Here is a 24,987-nt window from a genome sequence, read left to right on the forward strand (position 1 = left end):
GTCTGTGGTGAAGACTGGGCATCTGATGTCCTCACCAGACTAGCTCAGCAGTACGTGGTCTCACATGACCTGGTCTTGTCATTCCTGGACACTTCTAGAAATTTCCTGATGATTTTTGAACTTCTCACTTAATACATTGTTTCTGCTGTCATCAGTCAGAGTTGGTTACTGTTGCTTATAATGAACCGACACAATGGCGCTCACTGGAATTAGATCAGATTGTTTCTAGGCTGGAGTTTGCTCTGGGGGAAGGGGTCTCTGCTGTGGTTCACATGATCTCTCCATATCAGGACCCCTTGTCCCAGCCCCGCTGGCCTCTTTCCCCACTGTTGCATTCTCACCATATCTCTTCTCACTCAAATGAGCAAATCTCCAGAACTGGAGGTTGGAAGCCCTGCTCTGACTTCTCGAGACTTCCTCCATGTCCTGAGTCCCCTCTCCAGGATTTTGGAACTCAGAAAGTCCTTTCCCTATCTTTCTCCTGAAACAACTCTTCCTTGAGAAATAAATGCTTCAATGTCTAAGTTGGGTGGAAAATGGAAAAATACTGGTAATATATCAAAGTGTTACCCTCCCATACTAGGATGACCAGCCATCCTGGTTTGCCCAGCTAAGGTTTTCTTGGGAGATGGGACTTCTGACTGATTCGAAAACAGGGAAAGTTCTGTGCAAACAAGGATGAATTGATCGCCCTACACTTCTACTAAATCTACACTACTACCACTAATCTACGCAGTTTTATACAGCTTACTAAGGACAGAATCAAGACCAGACTCTCATCAACAGTGCCTTATAAAAGGTTTTTTCTTCCTGATAAGTGAAAAAAATTTCAACGTTATTTCAATTTTCATTTCCTTTAATATGAGTGAGTAGAGCATCTTTTCATATGTTTAAAAGCCATGTTTTCTATACCCTTTATCTGAACTAGCTGTTTATACCCCTTTATGTGCCTGTTTTTTAAAATTTAAAGTAATAAAGACATCTAGTTAAACATGGTGTATTGATTGGCCTGGAATACATGACATGTATTTATTTTTTTCTCCTTGAATCCTGCTTATATGACAGTAAGAAATAAAAAATGTATCAGCCCATAATGTGGATAGAACAGGAGGGAGACATTAGCAGTGCAGAGATTTCAGCAAACTTTTGGCAGACAGAGACAGAAGGGGAAGTACTAACTGACTTAACAGGAGGAGGAAGTTTTGACTAGTGTCTGCAGAGAGGAATACTGATGACTGAAAGGTAAGCCCAGAATCTTTCCATAGAAGAAATGGATGCTAAGGTTGAGGAAATCTCCCAGAGAGTAGAACAAAAAAGCCGCAAAGAGGGAAAATAAGAGAAAAACAATGAGAAAATCAGAAGCACAGTCCATTAAATACAACTTCTAAGAGAAGTTCAAGACAGAAAGATTTGTTGATCATTTAGAAAAAAAAATAATAGCTACAAAGAAAACTAAGGAAAATGGAAAAAAAATCGAGGTAATTATCAATTTCAAAAAATACCAAAAGGTGTGGAAGAAATAAACATAAACACACATTATTTGGTTCAGTAGAAACAAAATTTGTAGTTATTATAGGGTAAACATGATTCATTGATTTAACTATATTGAATAATGCTGGGTAGGGAAGTAGGGTGGGTTAACAGGTGAAGGGAAGTAAATGAGGACCCAAGGGATGATTCAAAGTCAGGTATCTTAGTTGGGGCCAGCTAACTGCTATAACAAAAAGCCTCCTCGTCTCAATAGCAGAGTCCAATAAAAGTTTATTTTCTTGTCCAGTTTGGGACAGCTGTCCTCTAAGGGGTGTCTCATTGATCCAGATTCCTTCCACCTTGCAACTCAGCCATCTCCTAGGGCCTTGAAGTCCTTCACTTTAAGGCAAAGTCCTTTAAAGTCCTTCACATTAAAGCAGAGACAGTATGAACAATTATATGAGAAGTTTTTATGGGCTAGGCCTGAGAATGGCACATATTCACATTGAATTGGCCAGAACTTGGTCTGAACCACAGGTTAAGGCTGGGAAATGTAGTCTAGTTGTGTGTTCAGGAGCCAGAAAAAAAATGTGGGGTAGTAAGTAGCAATATCTACCACACTAGGCAAAAGTAGGGGCTGGGGGGTGGGGAAGAGCATTCCAGGTATTCATTCATTCAACACATATTTACTGAGCACCTACTATGGACCAAGAGTGGCAGATGTAACCAGGAATAAAGGGATCCTGCTCTCAGGAGCTTCTGCATAGTGGGTAACAGCAGGTCAAGTTCTTGGGGGGAGCGGGTATGGAACCTGGCCTTCCAGGCCAATGGGGGTGGAACAGAGTTTTATTGATTTTGTAGAAAGCAGTAAGGGCTTTGGGTTTGACTTTAAAAGCAGTGGGAGTCCATTAAATGGTGTTAAGCAGAATGTGACACGATCTGTTTTATGTTTTAAAATGATCATTTTGGCCACCTTGTGGAAAATAGATTGACAGGTCAGGGCTGGACAACAGAGTAGAAGCAGAGCAAAGAGAAGGCAGGCAGGCTAGAGGTGAGGGGAGCTCTGCCTGGCCTGATGTGGTGGCCCTGGAGATGAAGAGAGGTGGATAGGAGAAATATTTGAGGAGTACTCTAAGGGACATGGTGACTGATTGGATGTGGGGGCTGGGTGGGCGGAGTGAAAGAGAGGGAAGGGACAGAAATGATTCCTAAATTTTTGGTTGAGTCACCGAGTGGGCCCTAAATGGGAGCTATCTCAGCAATTTGAGATGTGAAAGCGCTTTAGGAAAGGTCAAATGGCGCAACCAAGCTAGTGCGTTCCATTTTACAGATGGGGAAACCGAGGCACGAGATACTAGCAGGTGGTTGTCAGGCCATGTCGCGCTCGTCTCATACCCCCTTAGATGGGTGAAAGGACCGAAGACTGCTGGCTGGATACCTACTAAGCGCCAATACCTGGCCCGGCCCTTCCCCGCCTGGCTCGCCCGGCTCTCCATGTCCGCCGCTCGTGTCCCAATAAAGTTATTGAAATTGACACTGGTTGCTAAGGAAGTAGGTCGCCGAGCCGGGTTGCTAAGGAAGTGAGCGGCCTCGGTCTCTCCCCATCCGGGGCAGCGGGGAATGGCTGAGCCCACGGTTTGCAGCCGCCCCAGCCGCCGCTGCCGCCGCCGCCCGCGTTCGGCTCGGGCTGCAGGTGAGTCGGCGACGATGCGAACGACCGCCGGGCAGGGCCGATCCTTCCGCCGCCTGGGATCTTCCCGAAGGCCCGGGGCAGCACCACCGACTGGCTTTGCTGCTCCGGGAGCGGGAGCATCTTCTGCCCTGCCTCCTGGGCATCTTCAGGCAGTCCGGGCGACCTCGCCCCTCCTCCCCCGGGCAGGGGTGCGGCCCGACCCCCAGACCCGGCGGCGAGGGGTCGGAGTCTGGGACCCAGCTCGGGAGGGAGGCGGGGAAGCGAAAGCTTGGGGTCCAAACCTCAGCGCTGCCCCTGGCTCGCTGTGTGACCTTGGACAAGTCCCTTCCCCTCTTGGCCTCAGTTGACCTTTTGGCACAATGGGGTCCTATCACTTGCTGCTCAGAGTGGTTAGATTATGAGAGGTGTATGTTGAAAGTGCCTTAAATGGGGAGGAGAAGGACCAAGAGTCCAACTTTAAGTCCGAGTGTCTGAATTTGAGACTTTGCGTCTCCACTTAGTAACTGTGTGGCCTTGGGCAAGTTAATCTCCTTGAGCCTTCTTTTCTTTATCTGTAAAATGCGTTAATGAACCACTGTGGGAATCCAGTAAGATGGGTATGTCAGGTAGCTTGGCACATAGTAAGTGCTCAGCAAGCTATTATGAGGCATGAGGGGTGGTTTGGGTAAGACTTCCTGGAGGGGTTGACTTTGAGACAGGTAGGATTTAGGTGTGCAGTTCACCAGCTCATTGGATATTCCTCCCCCTGTTGACATCCCCCCCACCCTCAGTTTTACTTCTTCATTCTGCTCAGAGAAAGGGAAGTGGTGTGGACTTCTGCAAAGTAGTCCTGGTGAGGGAAACCCTGGGGTCAAGTCCTTGTAGTTGTTTGAGGTTATGGTTTTATTTTCTACTTAGGCCTTGTTGACCTTTCCAGAAGACAAAGAGTTATCTTTATGTCTTTTGAGAAGTGCTTGAAACAGTAATAGCTATTTACAAGTCTGGTTGGCCCTTGAACAACACAGGTTTGAACTGTGTGGATGTGGATTTTTTTTCAAGGAAGGTATATACTTCACCTTTATATATAAGGGACTTGAGCATCCGTGGATTTTGGTATCCAAGGGGGCTCCTGGAATCCCCTACAAATACTGAGGGTCAACTGTATATGATTAAGAAGCACTTTTCAGGTATATTATCTCATTTAATCTTCACATAGACTTTGCCAGGTAGGTGGTGATGTCATCCCCATTTCGAAGATGAGGAAACTGAGGTTAAGAAAAGTGAATGACTTGCCTAAGAATTTTATACCTATTAAGTGATGGAGCTGGACACATTTCCAGGTAAATCCTGTATTTTCTTCCCTGTACCCTGATATCTCTGATTTCTCAGCAGTAGCTGTTACAAAGCCACAAGGGTCTTCTTTTGTTCCTTCTGACTGCTTTGGCTAGAGGCTTTTCTTCCACTGGCAAGGAAACAAGATCTTACATAAAGCTTCATTTAAATAGATACCATCCAAAGTGGGGACCTCAAAACAAAGTTGGAATGTTTACAAGGGGCTTTTCTGTCCCCATGCCCCCTCCTCTTTAAAGTGAGAGGAGTAGGCTGGTAGGCCCTGATTGGTAGGCTGGTAGGCTGGTGGTTTAAAAGCATGGAATCAGGCTGCCTGGGTTCAAATCTTGACTCTGCCACTTCCAAGCTGCATGCCACTGAGTAATTTTACTTCATCTCTTTGTGCTATAGTTTCATCATTTGTAAAAGGGAGATAATAATAGTATCTACTATATATGGCTGTTATGAGGATTTATTTGCACCTAATACATGTAAAGTGCCTGGCATGTTTGGTAAACATTATTGTTATTCGGGCTTAACTTAGCACCTGTATTATACTTTATATTCTATTTATGATTGGTGAATGAATAAATTAAAGCATGTGCTGATGATACCAGGTCTGTCAACCTCACAGGGTCATTGCATGCATGAAACAGTAGCTGTCATAGTATTATATAAATGTCATAAATGTCAGTATTACAGAGTTGCCCCAGGAACCTGTAATCCCATGCCAGAATGGGTTGCAAAGAAAAATGAAAGCTGATGATAGGATTCCAGGTTTGGTAGTCCGACCCCCAGTTCAGTAAATGTTTACTAAATCCCTTTATGCCAAGCACAGTGGAGCATGTGGAGATCAGCCCCAACTCCACATTCTTCAACGACCTCAGAGCTTAATTTGCATATTACTAGCATTTTTTTTTTTTTTTTTTTTTTTTTTTTTTTGCCGTACACGGGCCTCTCACTGCTGTGGCCTCTCCCATTGCGGAGCACAGGCTCCGGACGCACAGGCCCATCGGCCATGGCTCACGGGTCCAAGCCGCTCTGCGGCATGTGGGATCTTCCCGGACCGGGACACGAACCCGTGTCCCCTGCATCTGCAGGCGGACTCCCAACCACCGCACCACCAGGGAAGCCCTATTACTAGCATTTGAAATGAATTTGATGTCTTTAAATGAATCCATATCTTGTGTTTGCCCTCCTCAGAGTAAAGCTTCGGATTCACATCTCTCGTGTCCTCATGCTTCTGTTGGGTGCCTGGGCTAGAAGCCTTGGCTTGCTCTCTGAGCCCTTTCATCCACTGATTTATGGGTCCCTAAGAAAGAGCATTCTCTTATGCTGGCTAATAATACGGTGCTCTCTTTATGGTGCCTTGATGGTTTACAAAAATGCTTAAACGTGTCTTTACTCACTTAGTCTATCGGTAACCCTGCAAGGAAGGGAAGGTGCAGATTGAGATTCGCATTTTACAGTCAAGGGACCTGAGGTAAGACAGGCCAGGCTGCTAGTAGGTGGCCCATTTCATAGTGACCTCCAGGTGTTCTGACCCCAAGCTCAGAGCTTTTACCTCTACTGGCTCAGTTTCATTCATTCAGCATTTGCTGAACACCTGGTATGTGTCAGGCCCAGTTCTAGCCTAGGGATATGATGGTAGAGAGGTAGGTGAGGTCCTTGCTCTCGTGCAGCTTCCATTCTAGTGGCAGCGGCGGAAAAATAGACCAATAAATGAACAAGGTCACTCGGATGGAAATAAGTACTGTGCAAACAATAAAACAGTGATGTGATGGAGAGTGACTTCCCCATGGGGATGCTGCCAATTAATTGGGTGGTCTGAGAAGGCCACTCTGAGGGGGTGACATTTTTGCTGAGACTTGCTGCCAGAAAGGGGCCAAACATTTGAGAATATGGCAGAAGGAACAGCAAAAGTAAAGGCTCTCAGGTGGGAATAAGCTTAGTAAGTTCTGGGAACTGAAAGAAGGCTCAGAGCAGCTGGAGCAGGTGGGCTGGGGTGCGGGGAGGGGAGAATGGTGAGATGGCCAAGTGGGGGCTGGGCTGGGGGTGAGGCCTCAAGTCATCTACGGCCTGTGGACTAGAGTGAGGAGGTGGGACTTTATTCCAAAGGCAATGGGAAGGCATTGAAGGCTTTAAGAAGGGGAGTGATGTGATCTGTTTTTTGTTTTTTAAAAACATCACTTTGGCCCCTGTGTCCAGTGAATTTTAAGGGGTGTAAGAATGGCAGGCAGGAGAGTAGTTAGGAGGCCAGGTGAGAGGTGATGGCGGCTTTCTAGGGTGGTGACAGTGGAGATGGTACAAGAGGATGGATTGGGGATGTGTCATGGAGGTGAAACCAGCAGGATGGTGGTTGAGGGGAAGAGGTAGAGGAATCAGAGACGTCTCTTGGGTTTTTGGCCTGATCAATTAGGTAGATGGTGGTGGTGCCATCTGCCTCTAAAATGATGAGAGAACTTTTTGGTAAGGTGCCCTGTGTGGAAGAATTAGCTCTGGTTCCCTGTGAACCCTTGGAGGAGAGGCACAGGTGTAAACTTCATACTTATAGCCTCTGGGGAGGAGATCCCTGCTTATACTGCAGGAAGATAGCCAGGTACATCTTTTTGAAGCCTCCATCTTGGACATCCGGAAGCCCTGCTTTTCTCGAAGTCTGGCTCTTTGCCAGCTAGTGGAGTGACAGGTGTGGGCTCTGCCAGGGCAGTGCCCATCTGTCTCATGCTGTTGGCATTGCTGTCCTGACTTGAGATCTTGGCTGATGAAAGCTGGGAGGAGGCTGGCCATCTCTGCGAGAGAGAAAGGAATCACTCTTGAAGCTTAGTGCCTCAAATGGCCACGCTCTCCCTGCCAAAGTGGTTCTTTCTTGGCCATCGAATGACATTTCTAAAGTTTCAGAGCTTTTGATTTGGGAATCCCTGGAGAAGCTGTTGTGTTCTTGCTAGAATTCTAGCTAGGGAATTCGCGCCTTCTTTTAACGTATGCTAGTAATTGCCCCTGTAAATTTAGGCTTCCCAATGTTGTAAATTCAGCATTGCGAATAGCAAGACTGATAATCCTACCACCTCTGCTTGTGTAGCTTTGTTTGCAGTTTAGAATGCTCTTTCCTGTGCATTCTTGTGTACTGATGTTCAGTCAGTTGAGATCACGTGGCATATGTATTATCCCCAGTTTACAGATGAAGCATTGAGCTACTGAGGCGTCGTTCATTTTGGTCAGTAATATGAAGCACCCGATAGGTGCTGGGTTCGGAAGATCCTTGCCACTCAAAGTGTGTTCTGCATGACTGAGGCACCCATGTGCCCTGAGAGCTTGTTAGAAATGCAGAGTCTAAGTCTAGATATAATAAGCCAGTCTGCATTTTACCAAGACCCCCGGGTGTTTCCTGAGTACATTAAAGCTTGAGATGTACTCCTTTGGTAATAAGTAGCAAAACTAGGACTTGCCAAAGATAATGATAATAAAAGTACAGGCTTACCTTTTTTTTTACCGTGGTTCACAAGTACTGCATTTTTTTTTTACAATTTGAAGGTTTATGGCAACCCTGCGTTGTCAGATGATGCATTTTTTAGCAATAAAGTATTTTTTAATTAGTGTACATTAATTAATGTACATTGTTTCTTTAGACATAATACTCTTGCACACTCAGTAGACTACAGTATAGTGTAAACATTACTTATATATGCGCTGGGAAACCAAAAAATTTGTGTGACCTGCTTTATTGCAAGATTTGCTTGATTATGGTGGTCTGGCACCAAACCTGCAGTATCTCCGAGGTCTGCCTGTAATAGAAATAGCTAACATTTATTGAGCCAAGCACTGTTTTCAGCACTTTACACATGTCGTCTCATTTAGTCCTCACAGCAACCCTGTAACATGAGGACTGTTATGAATCCCATTTTCCAGAAGAGGAAAGTAGAGGCACAGAAAAGTCAAATAACTTACCCAGGTCTGATTCCAGGTCCATCGCTCTTCTTACCACTCACTTGTTCATCTGTTCTGCAGGTGGGCAGTACATCCCTGACACCTTGTCAAAAGCCTTTCTTTCTCTTCTGTATCTGGGTAAATAACTTTAAAGGCTGATGAAGAAAACTGACTTCATAGAATGTTTGAAGAAATCAGGGGAAAAACCCTTGAGGTATTTTAACATAACTATGGGTGTCAGTTACTTCACTGATAGGCAACAAATAGATAATCTGATTTGTGAGATAGGCTACCTCTCATCCTTCTTAGCTCTAACTCAGGGCTGAAACATGAAGCAGGTAGGAACTGAGAGCTTGTATTCTGAGTCATTCGGCCCTGAACTGTTTCTTGATTCTGGTGATAACATCTGCACCAGTGAGGAGAGGGTGGCTAAAGCCCTATGCCACCTGCTGACTAATTGCAAAAGATTCAGTTTTTTTTTTTTCTTTTCTTAATGTAATGTTTTTATTGAGGGATAAGATACAGGCAGGAAAATTAGACGATTGTAACTGTATAGTTTGTTGAATTTTCATAAAATGAACTCACCCATGAAACCACCACCCAGATCAAGATATAGAACATGGGGCTTCCCTGGTGGCGCAGCGGTTGGGAGTCCGCCTGCCGATGCGGGAGACGCGGGTTCGTGCCCCGGTCCGGGAGGATCCCACGTGCCGCGGAGCGGCTGGGCCCGTGAGCCACGGCCGCTGGGCCTGCGCGTCCGGAGCCTGTGCTCCACGACGGGAGAGGCCACGGCAGTGAGAGGCCCGCGTACCGCAAAAAAAAAAAAAAAAAAAAAAAAAAAAGATACAGAACATTAGCAGCACTCCAGAAGCCTTCCTCACCTCCCTCCAGAAGGGTGACCACTACCCTACCTTCTGTCACCAAAGAATATTTTTACCCATTTTTTTATCTGTAAAAGATTCAATTTTGTCAAGCCTCGGTTTTCCCTGTCTGCCACGTGGGCTCATTATTTTCCCTTCAACATCCCTTATCTCTGCAGTCTTAGAAAAATTTCTTGGTCAAGGCCTGTGCCACTACAGGAAATTCTGGTGTGAAAAGGCAGTGGGATCTGGGTGGAGACATGAATTTTAATAGCAATTCTGCCACTTGCTGTGTGACCCGAGGCAAGTAACTCAGCCTCTCTGGCCCTCAGTGTCTGTATAGGCAAAATAAGGATGTGGGATAATCTTCCAAGGCTCTTCCAGTGCTGCCTGAAAGACAGCTTTGAGTTGGGTAATATTTTCCTCTTCCTTGGTGACTTCATGCAGGGCTTTCTCCCAGGCCTTCCAGGGTGGGGCTTTTAGAGCTGTTTCTTGGCAGTCAGAGATCGTTGCAATCAGCTCATCTTATCAGCATCACACATCTGCATTGCAGCTTGGGATGTTCTTGTTTAAGGCTTCAGTTAATCTTGGTGACACGTTGTGTCTCTTCACTTTGTCACACTGATAGCAGACACTGAGCTCTTCACACACAGGCAGATCTATCTTTTTAGTATGCTGATTTATTTAAATCATAGTTTGCATTAGAGCACCAGTGATAATTGTGGTGGGTGTGGTTTTATTTTTAAGTTTTTGGCAAGATATTTGCAGCAGTTGCATTTTGTCATATTTGAACATAGTGTATAAATGGAAGTGAGTCCAAGTGAAATAGAGATTGTAATAGACCACTGGGAGCTGAGACTGGACATGCTGTTACCCGCTCTGGGGTCCTTAACATCCCTTTCAGCAGTGGTTTCAGGAAGGGCTTGCTTTGGGGCTTTTGTGTGTGACATAAATTACACAGAAACTAAAGCTCATAGTACTGTCTCCAGCAGCTTAGGGGACTGCAGTAACCATTACTTTATAACACATTTCAGCAACCTAAGCAAAGAAATCTAGCTAGTAAATCATAAAAGATTCCATCCAGGTAAGACAAAATGTCAGCTCAAGTTACTTAAGATAACAGCAAGAAGACAGTTCTTGGTGGAAATAGTTACTGGTTTTGCACGGTCTGCAATAGCAGGTCAGATTCTAGCCTAAGAAATATATAGTATTTTTCCCTCCTTACTTCTTCAATTGCCAGCATTTTTTAATAGAATTTTTTTTAACTGTAAAAATAATTTCCATTGAGGAAAACCCTGAAAAGATTAAATAAGATTCACTCAGAAATAACTACTGTTAAAACATCTTACTGTCCAAAGGAAAATATATTCCTAAATGTATTTTATCTCATGAATGTGCAGTTCTTACCTGTTTCCCCAGTCATTGTCATTTAGGCAGGTTTCAATACTTAAATGCTATGAATAATGCTACAGAGAACATCTTGAAGATTATCTTGCAAAAAAAGCATAAACTTTTTTTTTCTTTGCATAAACTTTTGTCTACATTTCTGATGATTTCTTTAAACTAGATCCTTTCATTGTTAAAAAATTTTAATTATAAAGGCAGCCTCCTTAAATAATGTTTTTAACAAGGTAGTGTCTAAATAAAGTTGAAAAGGCAGACATTAGTGCAGTTTGGTGGAGAGGGATTACCTGTGCAAAGGGTATCCTGACTCAGTTTCAGCTTACTTGTCCACTTGCACAGCTATCTTTTTAGGTAGTTGCTCTCAAAGTGTATCTCCCATTTTGCATTTGGAAATGTTCACCTAACATTTCATAACCATTTTCCCATGTTTAGTAATTATGAGCTAGTAAACTTTCCCTAGCATTGGGCATTGATGTTGTTTCTGGCTTTTTATAATCACATATAGTGCTGTAGTAAATATCTTTGCTTCCCTCTCAGCCTCATAAGAGAACAATTCTAAATAAATTAGTTTGCGGAAAGTTAGAACTTTAAAAAGTTGAAAAGGAGAACTGTATATTTTCCTTCTTAAAATTTGATTAGGACCCTGAAAATATCTTCAAAAAAAATAAAAAGCTTTATTGAGGTATAATTCACAAGCCATAAGGTATCTTTTCATAGTTTTTGTCGCCTTCTTTGCTGCTGCTTCTTAATCTGTTTTTCTTTTTGATACAGAATTCCCTATGAGCAGGACCCAGAACCTGAGCCTTTAACATTTAAACCCTTCATTCTATGAACAGACTGTTGGCTGGTGACATTAACCAGGAATATTGTATGTACATGATCAGTTTTGTGCACTGAATGAGCTGTGAGAGCATGTCATTATGGAACTGGACAGTGAACCATGACAGTTCTGGTGGACTTCAGGCAGGGGACTTTTTTAAATGTATTTAACTCGTTATATTACTGAAACAAATTCTGTGATTTATGGGACATTCTGCTTGATCAACTTTGGGAACTGTTTACGATAAAGGTAGCATATGTGGGCAGCTTCTCCAACATTCATGTACACACCAATCACCAGGGATCTTGATAACGGGACTCTTGATTTGGGGACATGGATGGCCTTAGATTGCGGAGCTAAACCAGGTGGAACAGAAGATTTTAGTTGACACTCAGACACAACATCCTAAGTTATGTTGAACGACACGGTGAGAGTTATTCCCTTTGAAACTCTTTTGGTTCTTTTGACTATGTCAAGGAGAGTATTTGTTTGGTTCCAGTCTTTCTTAACATGTGCTAAACTGGCTTTCTTAGTTTCTTTTTTTTTTTTAATACATCTTTATTGGAGTATAATTGCTTCGCAATACTGTGTTAGTTTCTGTTAGACAACAAAGTGAATCAGCCATACGCATACATATATCCCCATATCCCCTCCCTCTTGAGCCTTCCTCCCACCCTCCCTATCTCACCCTTCTACTGGCTTTCTAACCAAGAGAGATCAGGCCTCTGGCCTTAGGTAAGCTACAGTATCTAGTTCGAATTTAGTAATATGGTTGTTTGTCTTTATTTTCAGTTACCTTCTATTTACAACAAGTGATACTGGTTTTCCATTCATGGTAGTCATACGAAGTTTCTGTTAAAAAGAAATTTGGGAGTTCCCTGGTGGCCTAGTGGTTACGATTCTGGGCTTTCACTGTTGTGGCCTGGCTTCAGTCCCTGGTCAGGGAACTGAGATCCTGCAAGCCATGCAGCATGGCCAAAAAAATAAATTAAAAAAAAAAAAAAGTGTTAAAGTAGATTTAAAGCAAAATCTTAACTAAATAATGGTACAGGTGGTGTATGGATATGGCAGAAATTGTGAAGAGACAATCAGATGACTGACATTTGGGACACGCTGGTGTGGAAAAACGCCGTGAACTTTGGAGCCCGGTAGCCCTGGTTCCTGCTTACTTTGCTGCTGATGAACTCAGTGTGCCATGTTGCTTCTCTCTCCAAGTCTCAGGTTTCTTTCTCCTGTAAATTGGGTCAGGGCAGAAGCACCTCTTGTGGGCCAGGCCTTGTCATGCTTGTCCTCCTCTAATCCTCACACAGCCCCAAGGAGCAGGGCATTTGTGGTAGTCCCATTTTGCAGAGGAGGATATAGGCTTAGCTGGTTGAAGGAACTTGCCTGGAGTCCCAGAGCTGGGAACAGTTGGGCTGGGTTTCGTTCCCAGGTGTGCCTGAATCTCTTTTTTGTTATTCCAGGCCACCTCCCTCTTTTAAATGTAGAATTTGCGGTGGCTCTCTACCCAGCTGCGTGGCAGTCTGATTCAAAGGACAAGTCACTGAGTACACCTGTGATCCATCGCAGCGTTATTCATAATAGATGAGAGGTGCAAGTAGCCCAGATGTCTGTGGACAGATCAATGGATAAAGATAATGTGGTACATACACACAATAGGTTGTTATTTAGCCTTAAAAAAAAGAGATCTTGTCGCATGCTACACAGCATGGCTGAACCCTGAGGTAGAATGGTGGTTTCCAGGGGTTGGGGAGACAGGGAAATGGGAAGTTGCCATTTGATAGGTATAGAGTTTCAGTTTAGCAAGATGAAAAAGTTTTAGAGATCTGTCACACAACAATGTAAATATCGTTGTCATTACTGAACTGTACACTTAATAACGGTTAAGAGGGTACATTTTATATTATGTGGGGTTTTTTTAACCACAATTAAAATTTTCTTAAAAGTTAAAAGGCATTGGTCAGAGGGCAATCTTTTTTTCCCCCCCCCATCTTGGAAACTTTCAAGCATACATAAAAATGGAATAGTGTAATGAACCATGGACCCATTACCCAGCTCCAGCAGTTAGCAGCACATGGCAGTTCTGTCTCACTTATAACCTCTTATTCATCCCACCCCACCTCACCTCTGATTATTTTGGTCCCAGTCAGCATATAGCTTTATATGCTAGTGGGAAGCAGCCGCATAGCACAGGGAGATCAGCTCGGTGCTTCATGACCACCTAGAGGGGTGGGACAGAGAGGGTGGGAGGGAGATGCAAGAGGGAGGGGATATGGGGATATATGTATACATACAGCTGATTCACTTTGTTATATAGCAGAAACTAATACAACAATGTAAAGCAATTATACTCCAATAAAGATGTTAAAAAAAACTTTATATGAAAATGCTTTTAATTGTGTCTCTAAGAGTAAGAACCTTCTTTAAAAAATACCATTTCCACACCTAAAAATGTAACAATAATTCCTTAACATTCCTTAATGTTCAAATTTCCTTGATGGTCTCATACATTTTTAACAATCGGTGTGTTTGAATCAAGATCCAAAAAAGGGCCCTACTCAAGGGCCAAATGTTGTATGTGGTTGATTAAGTCTCTGACATCAGAGTGTAAATGTTTAGCAGAGAAACAATTTCATTTCTTTCCTGGATCAGTACATGGAATGAGAAGTTCCTGACAGGCAGGTTCTTCCAGCTTCATAGCTTCGTGGTGGTTCAGAGCACGAGCCCCGGACATTGGGGTTGTGTGGGCAGTCGGGGCACTGTTGGTGGGAGGATAAATGGTACAGCCTGGGAAGTGGGTAGGGCGGTGCCCTCTGTCAAAAAGGAACACGTGTAGTGTTTACACATCCAGGAATAGCTCCTACGGAGAACCCTCGTGTGTAGCTAAAGGTATATGTTCAGGATATTCACTGCAGCATTGTTTGCACTAGCAAAGACCAGAAACTATCAGAGGTTCCCTCAGCAGGGGACTAATCAAATACATTACAAGAGAACTGTACCATGGCATTTAGGCAGCTACTTAAAAGGTGGGGATGGGGGTGGGGGTGGGGGTGCCCCAAGATCTATAAAGTAAGATAGAGAATGGTGATACTATACTTAAACTTGAGTTTAAAAACAAAAAAAAAGGTAGGGAAGCAATATAGATACGTTAATGCTTGCATATGCTTCGAGTATCTCCCCAGGGATAGGGGGATGATTTACCTGTTCACTGTATGTACAACTTGAATTGTTTTAATCTATTCATATATTAATACACACGTGTATACACATGTGTGTGTGTTTGTGCGTTTAAAATAAGTTTAAATTAGGGTCTTTTAATAAGACAAACCTGGTTTTGAATTCTGACTGTTCCATTTAATTGCTGTGTGACCTTGAGCCAGTTAATTTCTCTGAGCCTCCCATCCTTATTTTTAAAATAAGGCTAATACTATTCCTCATAAGGTGATTTTGAGGATTAGAAGAGGAATATACATTAAGTTCCTAATGTACTATGAGCTGTGACTATTGAATACAACAAAGCCCCAGACCCACATTGATTCTGAATTAGCATCCTCTAGACTTGAATATATATATATTTTTTTAAAAATAAATTTATTTATTTTTTAAATTTATTTTTGGCTGGGTTGGGTCTTCATTGCGGCGTGCGGGCTTTTCCTAGTTGCGGCGAGTGGGGGCTACTCTCCGTTGCGGTGCGCTGGCTTCTCATTGTGGTGGCTTCTCTTGTTGCAGAGCTCCAGCTCTAGGTGCGTGGGCTTCAGTAGTTGTGGCACCTGGGCTCAGTAGTTGTGGCTCTTGGGCTCAGTAGTTGTGGCTCAAGCTCTGAAGTGCAGGCTCAGTAGCTGTGGCACACGGGCTTAGTTGCTCCGCAGCATGTGGGATCTTCCTGGATCAGGGCTCGAACCTGTGTCCCCTGCATTGGCAGGCAGATTCTTAACCACTGAGCCACCAGGGAGCCCTGAATATATTTTTTATGAATGTATGTTATGAATGTTTCACAAAATAGGATTTCTTTGCCTCTTTTCCCCCCTTATCAGTTAAATGCTTTCTTTGGTAGCCTGTTGGGGTCATCAAGTGACAGGGAGTGCTTGGCGCCAATTTGAATTCAGAGCAGGCGTTTAGTTGTTCATGTTTCTTATCCGTGACCTTTCTAGGTTTCTTTCCAGATAAGTAGCCCGTCTTCCTAAGATGTGTAAGCTGAAACCAAGTTACTAGACTTTTTTCCCCAAAGAAAAAATAGCTTTATTGCCATCCCCCTGCTTGATGGTGAGAAACAAAATACATGCACCTGTGAAGAAGGCCAAAGAAAGCAAAAACAATCACTTGCAAGCTCACCCCCCAGAGATCAATATTGTTTGCCTTTCTTGAGTGTTTATTACACATCTTGCACTAGGCTAACCATTTAACATTTATTAGCTTACTTAATAATCCTTAGAACAGTTCTTTATGGTAGGTGTTGTTATTAATCCCATTTTGTAGAAGAAACTATGACTTAATGTAACTTTCTCAGGATTTTATAGCTAAGTGGCAGAGCAGAAATTCAAATGCTGACGCGTTGAATAATACTAAAGTTCATGCTTTGAATCATGACTTTACACTGTCTCATTCACAACTTTCTCTGCACTTGTGCATGTACACATGTAAACATAAATCACATCATAGTAAATCTTCTGTTTGGTAGCCTGCTTTTTTAATATAAATTTATTTTATTTTATTTATTTTTGGCTGCGTTGGGTCTTCGTTGCCGCGCGAGGGCTTTCTCTAGTTGCAGCGAGCAGGGGAAACTCTTTGTTGTGGTGTGCGGGCTTCTCATTGCAGTGGCTTCTCTTGTTGCAAAGCACAGGCTCTGGGCAGGCAGGCTTCAGTAGTTGGGTCATGCAGGCTCAGTAGTTGTGGCTCGAAGGCTCTAGAACGTAGGCTCAGTAGTTGTGGCACAAGGGCTTAGTTGCTTCGCGGCATGTGGGATCTTCCCAGACCAGGGATTGAACCCTGCATTGGCAGGCAGATTCTTAACCACTGCACCACCAGAGAAGTCCCTGGTAGCCTTGTTTTTTTCACTCAACAAAATATCATGAACATCTTCCCATGTGTAAATACTTAGAAGTATATTGCCATTCTTTTTTTTTTTATATGTTTATTTATTTCATTTATTTTATTTTTGGCTGCGTTGGGTCTTCGTTGTTGCGTGCGGGCTTTCTCTACTTGCAGTGAGCGGGGGCTACTCTTCGTTGCGGTGCGTGGGCTTCTCATCGTGGTGGCTTCTTTTGTTGCAGAGCACGGGCTCTAGGCGCACGGGCTTAGCTGCTCCGCGGCATGTGGGATCTAGCTGCTCCGCGGCATGTGGGATCTAGCTGCTCCGCGGCATGTGGGATCTTCCCGAACCAGGGCTCGAACCCATGTCCCCTGCATTGGCAGGCGGATTCTTAACCTCTGCACCACCAGGGAAGCCCTATATTGCCATTCTTAATGACTGCATAATTTCCCATTGTAGAGATGTGTCATAATCTAACCAATCCCTTATCAATGAGTATTTAAGTGGTTAGAGATGCTGCTGAGATAAGCATAAAGGTGTACATACATCTTCCACATGTATTCAGTTATTCACTGAAGGCCTTAAAATAGTTCCAAGAAATGGAGTTGCTGTTTCAAGGGAGTATTACATTTTGAGTATTGCATTTCGGTGTTTTGATATTGACTGCTCAGATGCCCTCAAATAATATGAGCCAGTTTAAGATTCTGTGGCTCATGTGTACTTAAGAGACAGTTTGAAAGTGTTTAGACTGTTCACACAAGTGTTCGGCTTACAAAAAACAGATGACCTGTGTTTATAAACAGTGCCTGTTATTACACTATATTACACTAAAATAAATATATTTTATTTATTTTTTGATGGGGACCGTTTTTAAAGTGTTTATTGAATTTGTTACAGTATTGCTTCTGTTTTATGTTTTGGCTCTTTGGCTGCGAGGCATGTGGGACCTTAGCTCCCCAGCCAGGGATCGAACCCACACCCCCTACATTGGAAGGCGAAGTCTAAACCACTGGACCCCCAGGGAAGTCCCCAGACTATATTTTATTAGTCTGTTATTTTGACATCTTTGCTCTGAATGCCTTTTATGGCTGAGGCTATGTGACATGCTACATTGACATTAGAAAGTTAAAGATTTCCATTGCTGTAGACCTCATAGAAGCTCTTTTATGAAGCTTTACCATGAAGTTAAGACAAATAGTTTTACAACTAGGACCCTTTGTTCATCAGTTAAAACATTTTATTACATTATATTCATGGTGGATAGATGAAAAGAGAAAAATGAGTTTTAACGCCTGGATGTAGTTGATTTTACAGATTTTTTCCATCTTTTTTCTCCCCTAATTTGATTTTTCTGACTAGGTAATATATTTACATGATTCAAGAGGTATAAAAGGATATACACTGCAAAGCCTCCCTTATACTCTTGGCCTTCAGCCACCCAGCTCTTTTCCCTACAGGCAGCCAGTGTTGTTATCTGGCTCTTGCATAGCCCTTCAGATATATTTTATGTAAATAGAAGCAAATATAGGACTAGTCCCTCAACACACATTCCATGTCCTTTTAAAAGTTCTCCAGACAGTGATGTTATTTTTTCAACTGGAGATGAATAATCTTGTTCTGAAAATTGTGTAATTCACATTTTGATAGCTGACCGTCATGGGAACCAAAGACCCAGAGTTGGAATTGCTCTCTTGGTGTTGGTTCAGGGTTTGCAGACAAGGAGTCCTGATACTTCAAAACAATTAGCAACAGTTGAGAAAGAACGTAGTGTTGATGGTGATGAGTTGGATACAGAGTAGAAACAGCTGCTTCCCCTAGAGAAACCTGCCCAGGGACTTGGTTTGGGCTGGTTAATAGGGAGTCACTTTTATCTTCTTGCCTGAGTGTTGCTGCTTTCCTGATGGCCCCTGTGATCCGTAGTTTGGGCTGCCTTTCAGACACTCTGAGTCCTTGAACTCTAGGCCAGGCAGTTGGCAGGTGGTTGCTCGGTCAGATCGTAGAGGACGTTGCATTGGAGTGCATTGATTAAAGATGCATTAGTATGTGCTTTGTGTGACCGCACATTGCTCCTCCCTGCAGGGATGTTTCTGGTGAATTGCCAGACCTTTATTTTTTCCCGTTTGAAGATACCACATGCTTGTTACAGAAAATTTGAAAAATATAGAAATGTCGAAGGAGCAGGGGAAATCACCTATATGTAGTCCCATCACACAAAGTGGACCACCATTAATGTTTTGATGTGTATCTTATTTTTATACAATTGTGATTGCATGCATTCAATTTTGTAAACTGCTTTTTCATTTATTCTAAGCATATTCCATGTCATTACAGAGCCTTGGTAAATGTCATTTTAAATGTCATTTAAAGTCCACTAGGAATGTCATTTAAGTCCACTAGGACTTCCCTGGTGGTCCAGTGGTTAAGACTCCACGCTCCCAATGCAGGGGGCCCGGGTTTGATCCCTGGTCAGGGAACTAGATCCCACATGCATGCCGCAACAAAGATCCCTCGTGCCACAACTAAGACCCAGCACATCCAAATAAATAAATAAATAGATAAATATTGAAAAGAAAATAAAAGAGATGGACTAACATGGCAGGCCTTTCTCAATTAGATCATGTATACATGAATTTGGTCATGGACAGGGATGCCTACAGGAGCCAGGCAGGCAGTATAAATAAGCAGAGCATGCTGGGTGTGAGACAGTAGGGAGTGTGGGCTGGGGAGGATTGGGTGGCCGGGCCCATTAGAGGGGCAGCCGTCACTCACTTCCCATTGCTGCCACCTGGGGCCTGGGCTGTCAGATATTCCCATTATTCCAGAGAAGCAGAAAATCTGGTTTTTCTGTTTCAATGTGAAATTGCTGGTTTTCTTTTTTCTTTTCTTTTTTGAGAGATCGTAAACATTCAGAGAAAAATATAGGAAACAGAATTGATAATTATTAACATTTTCTCTTATTTGCTTCAAGTCTCATTCCCTGTTTCTCTTTTTAGGAGAAATGATAAAATATTACAGATAAAATTGAAAAATTCTTCACATTTATTGTCCCATTCTTAACATTTCACCCTGCCCAACTTGGACAGCCACTATCATAAATTGTTGTATATCCTTCTACCCATTTGGGGGAATACTTATGTATACATTAATGCAAATCCTTGAGCACCATATTGTTTTCTAAGTTTTTAGTCATAATCGTCACTCTGCAGCTTGCTTTTCCACTCAACCTATTTATTTATCCATGTAAATATATATAACTCTAATTCAGGGTTGGCACACTTTTTTGGTGAAAGATCAGGTGGTAAATATTTTATGTTCTGTGGGCCATACTGTCTGCTGCAGCTACTCAGCTGTGCTATTTTATAGCTAAAGCAGCCATAGATGATATGTAAACAAAGGGGTATGGTTGTGTTCCAATAAAACTTTATTTACTAAAACAGGCCATGGACTGGATTTGGCCTGTGGGCTGTCATTTGCTGACCCCTGCTCTAATTTATCCCTTTGAACTACTGAATAGTATACTATCTGTAATGTGAGTATACCACATTTTATTTTTCAGTTCCTCTATAAATGGATGGTTGTTTCCAGTTTTCTGTTATTTTAACAGTGCTGCAGGAAGCACCCTTGTCTGTGTGTCCTTGTGCACAGGTGCAAAGGTTTTTCACCAGGACATACACAAATATAGACGTGGAATTGCTGGGGGGTTTTTTTTGTTTTTTGTTTTTAACAACACCGCTCTCTCTCTCTTTTTTAATTTATTTATTTATTTTTGCATCTTCGTTGCTGCATGCGGGCTTTCTCTAGTTGGGGCAGAGGGGGCAGGTAGAATGTGATCAGTCTGTGACCTCTGTTCTAGAATCTCTATAGGAAGCCAGTAGTTACTAAGCATCCAGTCTGCACCTGGTTCTAGAATTTGAGGTGGACTCCATGACAGCTAGCAAGGGTGAGAGAGCGTGAATCCAATCATGTAAGTTTTTTCTTTTAAATAAAATTATTTATTTATTTATTTATTTTTGGCTGTGTTGGGTCTTTGTTGCTGCGCGCAGGCCTTCTCCAGTTACAGCGAGTGGGGGCTACTCTTCACTGCAGTGCGTGGGCTTGTCGTTGCAGTGGCCTCTCCCGTTGTGGAGTAGGGGCTCTAGGTGCGTGGGCTCAGTAGTTGTGGCTCGCGGGCTCTAGGTGTGTGGGCTCAGTAGTTGTGGCTCGCGGGCTCTAGGTGTGTGGGCTCAGTAGTTGTGGCGCACGGGCTTAGTTGCTCCGTGGCATGCTGCTTCCCGGACCAGGGCTCAAACCTGTGTCCACTGCATTGGCAGGCGGATTCTTAACCACCGCGCCACCAGGGAAGTCCTCAAAGATTCTGGAAGAGAGTGGCTGCCATGAGAAATGTGCAACTGATTTCCTCAGCGGACAAAAGAGATGAAGTTAGGGGAAGACTCAATTTTTCTCGTGTAGTAGCCATTCAAATAGTGGTTGTTAACATCGAGATGACAAGTTCTAGCAGAAAAAGTATTCAGGACAAAAATGCTGAACTGCTGACCTGTGGTTCCTTCTTTCCTGGCAATGCTGTGAGTTCCTTTAAAGATTTATCACTGTAATTAGACTGACCAGAAGAAGGAGAGGGAAGGTAATAAAGTAAAGAAAGAGAATCAGGGCATCCTTCCAAGAAAACCTTCTCCTTTGAGGAGGACCCACAGCGAGATTTTAAGCCCTGGTGGCAGGAAATTAAATTAGTCCATCTTCCTGAAATAATATGTCAGTAGTACATGACTAGCTCAGCCGAGCTCTGTGAGTTCAGAAAATAAATGGTGTTCTGTGTTCCAAATCAAGGAGATTAAATTAAGGGGACTCAGGCTTTGGGAATTACTTCTTTTTAAAAGATTTTTAAGATTATTGTAGGTCATTATCATTCCTTTGTTTTTATTGTTCTGGAGAGCTTAAAAATATATGCAGCTGTAACAGAAGCACCTGAACATCAAGATCTGCAAGAAAACCTGCCGCAGGCTTTCTTTATTAAACAGGCTTGGGGCCACATTGTTTTGATAGGTAAAAGCTGGACAGCTCGGCCTCTTCCCGGGTATGTAATGTAAAAGAATTGATCCTCTCCAGTGACCCGTTCCCCACCCACCCCTTTCTGTTTTTTAATGCATAAAATTAGGGCTCACTAAGTAATCCCTGGAATGACCCTTTGACAAGGGTTTCGGATGAAACTGTATTAGTTAATTTTAATCCAGCTTTATATTAGTTCACAAAGTACTTCCACCTTTGTAAGTGGCTTTTAGTCTCACAAGCATCCAAAACAAAGAATTACCCCTGTTTTACAGATTTTACAGAAAATGGGTGAAGAGAGGGTAAGAGGTCTTCCGGTTCTGCATTCTAGACAACATTATTCTATTAATATAACAACTAGAAGACGTATGAAAAGTAACTTTTCACGTTTCCATGCGCTTAGCAGCAGAACAATGTTTTTATGAAAGACCAACGGAGGAACATATTGACTCTGTATTTATTAACTTGCAGCATGTATACCTAGAGCGGCCCAGCCCTGCTTCGCATTTTCCCACCTTTTGTTGGCAAAGAATAGGTCATTCTCACAACTAAAAAGGATCCTGTTATTACTGTTCAAGTAGCTACTAAAATTACAAATGCGTATATCCTGTGATCCAGCAATTGCGCTTCTAGAAATTTATCCTTACAGATAGATTTTCCCACACATGAAAGGATGTGGTCCTAGGTTTTTCACAGTAACATATCAGAAACAGCTTAAGTGCTAGGGTAGGGGTTAAATAAATAATGGTGCTTCCATACAGAGGGATAGTTTGCTGCTGTCATAAAGAATAAGGCAGCTCTGCATTTACTGAGGGGAACGAACTCCAAGATAGGTTGTCTAATGAAAAAAAGCAAGATGCAGGACACTGCATATTACTGTGTGTAACATACTACACTTGTGTAAAAAGGGAGAGGGTAAGTATGTATTAATACGTATTTGCTTGTTATGCATAAACTAGTTCAGGAGGATACAAATCTAATATCACCTTGTAAGCAGGGAACTGGGTGGCTGGAGAACAGGTAAAGGAGAGAGACCTGTCACCAAAGGGCCTTTTGAGTCAAGAACCATGTGAATTACCTGTTTTTTAAAAACCCTTGCACTGAGGTTTTCGGGAGTTTAAGGTCCCCGTACGTACCGCTTTGCTCTGATCTGCTTGCTCCCTACCCCTTCCCAAAGGACCCATTTAATCATACTTGCTTCTGCGCCCTGAGTTTTTCAGCACCAAATGGAGTTCTGTTTTTGGTTTTATTTAAAAATTTCTTAACATCTATTTTCGTATTTGCATTCAAATTGTATTAAATTTATTGATTGGATAAGTGCTTTCTTTGTAATGTATTACCCCACATCGTTGTTTATTTGAATACATTTTGCACAAGCCATAGTTGATGATTTTAGAATGGAAAAGTATTATCAGTACAAGATAGGAAATTCAAACAGTACAAACAATTGTGTTGTGAAAAGTCATTTTCCTCTCTCTAGACCTCTGAGTGTCATCGGGGCCCATAGTTCCCCTGCTGAGGCTGCCACTGTTACCACTTTTACATGTATACTTCCATTGTAGCACGCATATGTAAACTGTACTATACATGTTGTTCCTCATCTGCGTTTTTCACTTAACAACATATCTTCTTTTAGGATTGCGTTTAGGTTAGCACATTCTCTTTAGTAACTGCCCAGCATTCCAGGATTTGTATATATTAAATATATTAAATTTATTTAATCAGTCCCCTCTTGATGGGAATTGGGGTTGCCTGAAATCTGTTGCTACCACAGATGATGCCACAACACAGATATCCTTCTATCTGTAGGATAAATTCTTAGAAATACAGCTGCCAGATCAAAAGGGACGTGCATTTTAAATTTAGATAGGTAGTTCCAAATGGCTCTGTGCAGAGGTTGTAGTAGTTCCACAGCACGTAAGATTACCCAGGCTTTTATAAAGTTTCCAGCTGCCTCAGCCTGTAGTATAAGATAAACTATCAGTTGAAGGGAGGACAAGCTAGTTAACACTATAGGTGGACTAGTGCTTTTATTTTTCCCACTGCAGCTGGTTAAGATCCCATGAGGAAATATCCGATGTAGTGGGGTTATTAAGTGCAGCTGTCGGAAGGTTGTCAAGATGGAGGGGACCTGGGTGTGTCATGTGCTTTTCAGCAGCCCCCAGTGACAGCTGTACTGTCCTTGCTTACTCTGTTTTGTTTTTCCTATAGGACCCTAGCATTGTGAGACTCATTTTGGATTCATAGCCCTTACGATCGACCCGGTCAGAGCTCATCATGTCAAAGTTGAAAAGCTCAGAGTCAGTCCGGGTGGTGGTTCGCTGTCGGCCCATGAATGGCAAGGAAAAGGCTGCTTCGTACGACAAGGTGGTGGATGTGGATGTGAAGCTGGGGCAGGTGTCGGTGAAGAACCCCAAGGGAGTGGCCCATGAAATGCCCAAGACCTTCACCTTTGATGCCGTCTACGACTGGAACGCCAAGCAGTTTGAACTCTACGACGAGACGTTCCGACCACTGGTGGACTCCGTCCTGCAGGGTTTCAATGGGACGATTTTTGCTTATGGACAGACTGGGACTGGGAAAACCTACACGATGGAAGGAGTCCGGGGTGACCCTGAAAAAAGAGGGGTCATCCCTAACTCTTTTGATCACATCTTCACCCATATCTCTCGATCCCAGAATCAACAGTACCTGGTCAGGGCTTCTTACTTAGAGATCTACCAGGAGGAGATCCGAGATCTCCTCTCAAAGGATCAGACCAAAAGGCTTGAGCTCAAGGAGAGGCCGGACACTGGAGTGTACGTGAAAGACCTGTCTTCCTTTGTCACCAAGAGCGTGAAGGAAATAGAGCACGTGATGAATGTGGGGAACCAGAACCGTTCTGTCGGTGCTACCAACATGAACGAGCACAGTTCCCGTTCGCATGCAATTTTTGTCATCACCATCGAATGCAGTGAGGTGGGCCTCGATGGCGAAAACCATATCCGGGTAGGGAAATTGAACCTTGTAGATCTTGCTGGCAGCGAACGGCAGGCCAAGACCGGTGCGCAAGGGGAAAGATTGAAGGAAGCTACCAAGATCAACCTGTCCCTTTCAGCCTTGGGTAACGTCATCTCTGCCCTGGTGGACGGCAAAAGCACTCACATTCCATATCGGGACTCAAAGCTTACCAGGCTCCTCCAAGATTCTCTCGGTGGCAATGCTAAAACTGTGATGGTGGCCAACGTGGGGCCTGCCTCGTACAACGTAGAAGAGACTCTAACCACTCTGAGATACGCCAACCGTGCCAAGAACATTAAGAACAAGCCAAGGGTCAATGAGGACCCTAAGGATGCCCTCCTTCGAGAATTCCAGGAAGAGATTGCTCGGCTCAAGGCCCAGCTAGAAAAACGGTCCATTGGCAGAAGGAAGAGGCGAGAGAAGCGGAGGGAAGGTG

The 24,987-nt window shown here is 43.2% G+C and overlaps 1 protein-coding gene across 2 annotated transcripts in view; it reads left to right on the forward strand.

Moving 5' to 3' along the window:
- The first annotated feature begins 3,058 nt into the window (after positions 1 to 3,058).
- Positions 3,059 to 24,987, forward strand: part of KIF3B (kinesin family member 3B) — a 38,207-nt gene continuing 16,278 nt past the window's right edge. Inside the window, exons 1-3 of one of the 2 annotated variants that reach the window (XM_024742949.1) lie at positions 3,085 to 3,163; positions 4,359 to 4,482; positions 23,763 to 24,987. The exon at positions 23,763 to 24,987 is cut by the window's right edge and continues 272 nt beyond it. In XM_024742949.1, the coding sequence (XP_024598717.1) occupies positions 23,829 to 24,987 (1,159 nt within the window). In that variant the 5' untranslated portion in view covers positions 3,085 to 3,163; positions 4,359 to 4,482; positions 23,763 to 23,828. Of the gene's footprint in view, positions 3,164 to 4,358; positions 4,483 to 23,762 lie in introns of both variants that reach the window. The other variant, XM_024742948.1, reaches the window with a different exon arrangement.

This window comes from Neophocaena asiaeorientalis, unplaced genomic scaffold (assembly GCF_003031525.2).
Source record: "Neophocaena asiaeorientalis asiaeorientalis breed wild unplaced genomic scaffold, Neophocaena_asiaeorientalis_V1.1 scaffold82, whole genome shotgun sequence".
In the NCBI taxonomy this organism is placed as follows: Eukaryota; Metazoa; Chordata; class Mammalia; order Artiodactyla; family Phocoenidae; genus Neophocaena; species Neophocaena asiaeorientalis.